The sequence below is a fragment of the Oculina patagonica genome, chromosome 11, assembly GCF_052425735.1.
Source record: "Oculina patagonica isolate OP01 chromosome 11, crgOcupat, whole genome shotgun sequence".
NCBI lineage: Eukaryota > Metazoa > Cnidaria > Anthozoa > Scleractinia > Oculinidae > Oculina > Oculina patagonica.
In genome coordinates, this window is record NC_135768.1 from 19,159,154 (window position 1) to 19,166,506 (window position 7,353).

Genomic DNA, 7,353 nt, shown 5'->3' on the forward strand with positions numbered 1-7,353 from the left:
GTTTATTTTATTTTCTATTAGCCTCCAGCTATTCCTAGCAGAATTATCCCTTAGCTCACATGACATTTATGACAATTCTCGTCAACTTGGCATTGAACTGTACAAGTTTTCTACGCAAATTATTTCTGTAGTTTTAAACCTTCGATTGTAAATTCAGTTAGGCTTATCCCCAACTTCAACTTAAAATTGGCAGTGAAGGCACTTTCAAAGGAAAAAATTAATAAAACTTGAGCTAAGTCAGTTAAATGTTAATCAACTTTCGAAATGACTGTGCCTAGAAGCTATTTATGTCGCCTCATAGGCGTAAAATTAAACTCATCCTTTTTAAGTATATACAAGATTTTTGAATGATCTACTCTGTACACGACCTTCATTAAAAGTGTTCACTGTTAGCTTGAAATGATCGAATTGGAAAAGCAAGCAAAATATTTCTTTCTCGTGATCATTTTGGAAAAGTGAAGCTTTTAATCAGAAGAGCTTTCGTAGGCTAGGCAGCAATGCACATAAGGAAAGAATTCAGAAGCAATTATCAATTACAAAACAATACGACTATATTTTAAATTGTTAATTCGCCCCATGAGCAGAGCATAAGTTGATATATCAAAGCTCTGAAGATTTTCTTGTAATTTCACTAAGTTAGAACCTTGACTGTATTTTACCACAAAGCACTAGGGATATGAAGAAGTATGAATGAAGAAAATGGCGATAATTTGGAGCTTCAAACACTGTTAGGCAGCAACGAGGAGAATCAAAACTCAAATGACGAATCGAAGAGAGAATCTACCCCTTTAAACGGTAAGAAACCCTTGAAAGGTTATCTGTTGTAATAATAACTCGTTTGTATTTAAGATGTGAAAGGCACAATGGTTAAATAGTGATTTAAACTTGATCGGTTTTGAACTCCCAGCCTTTTAGATAAAGCCATTTTTAATCACGGAAATGGATTTGAAAATTTTAAGCGGAAAATAAGCCGAGTGATAGATTAGAAAATATCACAGGAGGGCATAAGGAAGTTTGGATGAATACTACCTGTTTTAAATATGCTTTCTATAATTACTGCTTGTTTAGTGTACAAAAGCTCCCTAAATCCCTCGAGTGTTTTTAACACACTCTAGCCTAGGCCTCGCGCTGAGAGAAAACAACTGATTTCAAAAGGTACGTGCTTTGTGAATAAATGGGACAATGGTACAGTAATAAAATAAAATGGTCATAACGATATCTTAGAGAAGCCGTTGGCTTTTAAAAAAACCGATGTTGGCCGAAGTTATTTGGTCGAAACGTCTTTAAAGTAAGTCAGTGTCAGTGTATTATAACGACATCTTTATAAATCCTATTTTTAATTTCTTAGGCAAAGAAGAACATTATGCATATTGGAGAAAACTAGCCATTTGCATTTCTTGTGCTTCAATCGTATTTACAACAGCATTTGGCAGTACTTTTTTCGGTGAGTTAGTATTTTAAATACTGGTGCTTGTTCAGTTAAATCCTCTATACCTCCGCTTAAGCTTGAACAATAAACAGTGACATTAGTCCAGAATTATTATTCTAAATAAACAAGATGTTAATTTTAAAGTCATGGCTATTATTTTATTTTATTTTGCCAGTTTTCTCCCAAATTGCTGGAAGCCCTGCAGCATTCGGATTTGCTGTAAGTTTTTATCACATTTTTTTTACATCTTGAGCATGAAAGCATAAGGTTATTTTGGTTGTATATAGATGGCATTATATGAATATGTATTCCATGTTTAGGTATTGGTTAACTATTCCAGTGAATAATAAAGTTTCATTCTTGGAAATACACCATCTATTTTAAATTAAGAAATAACTTAAATCCTGTATTCAGCTTTACCTCGTTAAACACAGCTGGCATTTTTATTACCAAATTCTGCTTTCATCGATTCAAAAAAAATGCCCAAAAGTGCAGGAAATATTTAAGAATATTGAAACCACGGTTTTTTAAATAAAAATTCGTTCGTAAATTATTGAGTTAATTTAAAATTTTGAGTGTAAAATTCTGCGAGTTTTCAGACTTATTCAGACCGAACGACTAACATATTGTTTTTAAATAATGACATTATAACAGCAGAGCATTTGTGCAAACAAATCACTAATTCTTGCCAAACAAAGCGAACCGCTCACTCACAACACTTGCTAATTACAGATACTAAAAATATACGAGTAACTAGGGACGACAAACATACGAGACACAGTCAGTAATAGCTGTTTTTCAATGTTTTAAACGTAAAATATGTAAATGACACTACGGAACTTGTTTATATTCGACGGGTATTAAATCATCCTCAAATTGCTTTAAGTTAATAACCTAAAATTTAAAACTTTACCAATATCCAATCGCATTTTCTGCTGTTAATGTTCTTTATTTTAGTTTAAAAATGAGCTTAGTTAATGGTTTTTGCTCATTGCAAAGTTATATAAATAGGGAATGGGTTGGTTTTCTGTCCTTTTGAAGACCATGGGCGCTTTCCATTCGACCAAAAATTCCGGAAATTTCGGAACAAGGACGAATGGTATAGAAATTTGCTCGGAAAGTTTCCAGAAAATCCGGAAAGTGTTGACTTTCCGAAATGCGAACCATTCAACCGAAAACCCCGGAAATTCCAGAAGCAAAATCAAATGGAACAGAAAGTTCCCGGAAATTGTTTTTGAAAATTTGGGTCTACCTTGCGAGGTTGTCCTCTTTTCCGGAAATTTTGGAAAAAGCTACCATTTTACACTCAGCCTGAGTTCCTTCGGCAGAAAATTTGGCGATTTGCGCAGCTGAAAGCAGCTACATGTGTTAAAGAAGCATTCTTGAAACTCCAAATAAAAATTTTTGGTGAACTCGGTTGTTTTTCGTAGTTGTTTCGCAGGCGGCAGCAAAGAAATGTACAAATATTTATAACGCGCGTGCAGGCTACGCCATTGTTTTGCTCATTAAACTTTTTGGGTTGGCGACATTTTCGTTGCTTGTAGTGTGCCTTTTGAAAGGTCCCTGTATTTTTCAGTGCTCGGAATGCTTTTTATTTGCAAAATTATCGAGTTATATGTGCAGGAAACCGGCAACAGTGCATTATTTTAATGCACCGTAGAAATTTCCATATTAGACGCACTACCTGACCATATGCAAATTTTGTTTTGCTTTCCGTGCAGTCAACCGAAAAAGTTGGAAAATGCTGTTCCATTTGCCACTGGAATTTTCTGGAAACTCAAACCAGAATTTTTGGTCGAATGGAAAGCGCCCCATGTTACCCGCTTCAATGTAATTAATTCACTGCAAAGCCAGTAAAGGCGAAGACCTTCTGAAGTTGTGCGGGAATATTCGGAATATCCTCGTGTTATATACGAGGATTCCAACTACAGCAACCGAATCGACTTCAACGGTAAATTACTAACGCGAACATTAATTGGTTCAAGCTTGCAGCAGTGTTAGATTCCTTTAGCTCATTGGTAGTTCTTTGGAGATTTTCCGTCAAAGAAAGCAAGGAGACCAATTCGTTTGAACGAGAAAGAAGGTTTGTATATATTGTCCCGTGGGTCTTTTCGGCGATTAAAATCCGAGAAGACCCTGGGAACAAGATTGTATTTTGGTAGTTTGGTTGTGACGTCATCAAGATTTAAAAATCTCGATATGTAATCAGCAAAATCTATTCGTTTAAGAAATTCTGTAAATCGGTGATCTTAATCTTTTTAGCCATTTTACTATCGAGATTGTACCCTGTTTCGGAGGTACGGTTACATTTTTCTCTCGACTAATTTCGCGCAGAAGATCGCGAGTTAAGAATAACAGAAATAAATGTCAGTCTCCGATTCCATAACTATTTTTAAGTGCACTAGTGGTCTTTCCCCACCCCCTCCCCCCGCCCAAAAGGTCTTGAAACGAAATAAGGCCCCCTGGGGGTGGGGGTCAGGGACTTGATGGAGAACGAAGAAGTATGGATTCTCAGTTTGCTCTAACGTTGGTTGTTTTCTATTATGATTTTCAGAGCATGTATTACAATCGCAGTGTGCTTTATCCTCTCAGCATTTGCTATAACAGCTAAAGCATTGTATACCTTAGTAGTGAATGAGAAACCGACAAAGGTATGAAACCACACTAACAATAACATAAATATATGGCAAACAGTAAAGCCGGGTTTACACAGAAATTAATGTTTATGTTACAAATATATTTGATGGCGTAGATGACACAACAATTATTTGTCGGCAGTTCAAAGTTAAGTGCGCCATTGATGACCTTGGACAGCAGAGATACGCACTGAGATATGCGCGCACAGTGCCCAGTGGGAGATTGGGGACCACGTATGCTGACCCCTCTCATAGTTGTCTCAAAAGAGGACCCAGAATGTCAACTTTTATTATTTCATTTCCCTAAAAGTAAACAGTTTTAATTGATTTTAGAAAATAGAAACCTATTTCCAAATTTTTGGCTTAAGTGGTTCCTGAAAGACGGTGTCTAACTGGCAAATTTTAGCCTAACAGGTTCTTAGAAATTAGGTTCTAACTCGTGGGTTTTTATTGTATTTTCGGTAACAGAACGAGGAGCTGATTGAGAAACGTCTTTTGTTGCAGGAATTTCTGATGGAAATGTTATCAATTGGCAGTTTTCTGTTCCTTTTATTTCTGACGTGTTTCAAGTGTCTAATAGCGGACAGAGTTCATAGCAGAGCAATGAGGACTGATGGTGAAGTATACATGATGTAGTTTTCCTAAATAAAATGCCTAATCTAGTCAAAATAACTGCTTTTTTTTTTCTCTCAGTGAAAGTTTTTTTTGTTTTTAAAACGCCCCTGGCCCCGACCTACTCAAAATGTAGCCTTACCAGATGAAAAATTGCAGTTCTTGTTATTTCATTTCTGGAAACGTGAACTTAAGTCAATTGCATGTCGTTTTATGGCAACATTGTTCCCAGTGCCTTTTCTCTCCTTCTCCTTTTCTTAAAAAGAAAGGCCCTGTGTACGAAGTTGGTTTCAAGCATGACTATATCACGTGACAACATCACACAATAGACGAATATTGAGTGACGTTAGTCATAAATTACATTTAATGAGCACTCATTTTACAAAGCATAATTATGCACTTCGTACATGTCCTAGAGAGCATAATGTATTAATACAAAAAATAATTGCAAGACAGTTTTGGTCGTTTACTTGGCAGTTTCTTGAGGCCGTCACGCAACGTAATCATTAGGAGGTCACGCAATGTTGCGTGACGAACGCAATAACGACTGAGGGCGACACGTCTTTACTATTGCAAGTAAAGCTCACCGGATGCAAATTGGAACTTGCTGTACAGAATTAATTAATTGCTTGTTAAAACAGTGGAATCCCGCTTTGACATTTTTTTTGCTTCTTTTTTTCAGCTATTAATTCTTTAGCTGGAGCCGTGATGACACTTGGTATGATTGCCAGTGATGTGGTTTGTGATAAAAACCCAAAAATCTGCTATCTGGATTCAGCCACAGCGATTCTCATTGCAATAGCGCTCTTCAGTTATGGCGTCATGTAAGATGAACAGGTGTTCTTGTTATATAATACATCCCCCCTCCCCTTCTTTCATTTGCTAAATTACGCCACGTGGTACAAAATTAGCAGAGCGCCTTGCTTATTGCAGAATTCAGATTATGGAGAAACGAGCAAGCACAATTGAAGACGGTACCCACGAGCTAAAATCACCAAACTTGACATACGGCTGCACATAGCATGGATAAAGTGTGCGGGCCTTTGTTTCTGATTCCTTCTTTCCGTGTGGTCGCTAGAGATCCAAATGTGCGACGCTCAAGTCAGCCAAAAAGATACCTTTTTATCTTTGCGCAGCTTCATTGGCTAAATTGCGCCACGTGGTACAAGATTAGCAGCGTGCTTTATGTGTTTTAGACTCCAGATTATGGAAAAACGAGCGAACCAATAGCAGCAGGCGCTCGTTTTACCTACAACCTAGGAGCCTGGAGCAATCCTGCCCGTTTGATAGCCACAGCGGAGTGGACTGGGAAAGAATCAAGATAACGAGGACCTTTAATGGGGTGCCGACATAAATTAGCAACACCTTGCTAACCAAGAACTAGGAACAAATTGGGTTAATGTTAAATAAATGGCTTTTTCAAGCTTTAAGCTTATTTTTTTAATTACGTCATACTGTGATTGAGTTTCCTCCAAACACAGTGAGGTAGTCAAAATATATCGTTGAATGATTACTTATTTAATCAGTGCCTTTTTTCTCAATTACATTTTAGGACCATTTTGGAGATGACAACCAGTGGAGATAAGAAACCACCTCACGACTAAACTGATGTTTGAGCAATTTACTTCAAATTTAAACCATCAGTTAGTTTCAAGCTATGCACAGAATTTTATTCTATCAACCTGGGCTTTTTATACATTTTTGTACAACTCATTTCAAGGCTGCCCCCAGTCAACTTTCTTTTCTTCGTTGCTCGGCTCACCACACAACCTCGTTCCCGTACGTGTGGCGGGAAAAACGAAACTTGAAAGCGAGGTTGCACACCACCTATTCTTTGTTCTATACAATGTTATAGCCTAGCAATATTCTTAAAGGATATTCTCATTTCTGTTGATAGGTGGTATATTTTAAAGGATAGCTAGGACTTTATGATAAATTATTTAAAAACAACGAAAGCCACATACTCCTTCCCCAAATAATTCTGGTAAAACACTTGCAGGAACAGTGCCAGACAGGGCAACGGAGAGAAAAAAGCAACGAACAACGAAATTTGGACTGCGAAAACTTATCTGTATCAATTTTCAAAAACTGTTATTACATATACAGCTAACAAACATGTTAAGATATTCTAGATATTGAATTAAAGAGGATTATTTTTTAAACAAAAATATTCTGCATTGATTGTTTAGTGTGTTACCGATACCATTTAACCACAAAAAGCTGTGTCAGAAGCGATTCCGCAAAAATAGAATGAGCCCGTGTTTGTAGTCTCAAGCTGCTCAGTAAGATGCTACGCAGCATGACGTAATACACTGCCAGATCACGTGACAACCTTTATAAAGGCAATGCTGTACAGCACAGTGTTTCGTTAACTGAGATGTTTCATCAAGAATTGGTTCGTTTATTTTCATCGGTTTATTGAAGATCTCGCGTTTGCTCCACTTGACAGATACTCATTAATTAAGTTTTGGTTTAGCACCTTCCTTCTTATTTGAACACCATCTCAAATAAATGCTTCCTCCACCTTAAATTTCTGCGTTTGACCGCTGGGTCAGGGCTTCGAGCACTTAGCCTGCAATAGTAATAAGCTACTGGATGGGGAATTACTGTGGCTGCTGGCACCTGACTTGCCTTTCAAACAAGTGTAGCTTCGGTCAGGACTAGCTAAAGTTAGTG

The 7,353-nt window shown here is 37.2% G+C and overlaps 1 protein-coding gene across 1 annotated transcript; it reads left to right on the plus strand.

The window, feature by feature from the left end:
• Positions 1 to 396: 396 nt before the first annotated feature.
• LOC144630290 (transmembrane protein 163a-like) lies at positions 397 to 6,300 on the plus strand. Its single transcript, XM_078488619.1, has 8 exons — positions 397 to 795; positions 1,349 to 1,444; positions 1,605 to 1,648; positions 3,415 to 3,512; positions 3,984 to 4,080; positions 4,570 to 4,681; positions 5,360 to 5,501; positions 6,230 to 6,300. Exons 1-8 carry the CDS (start codon positions 687 to 689, stop codon positions 6,279 to 6,281), a joined length of 750 nt encoding a protein of 249 aa, XP_078344745.1. The 5' UTR covers positions 397 to 686; the 3' UTR covers positions 6,282 to 6,300.
• The last annotated feature ends 1,053 nt before the right edge of the window (positions 6,301 to 7,353 follow it).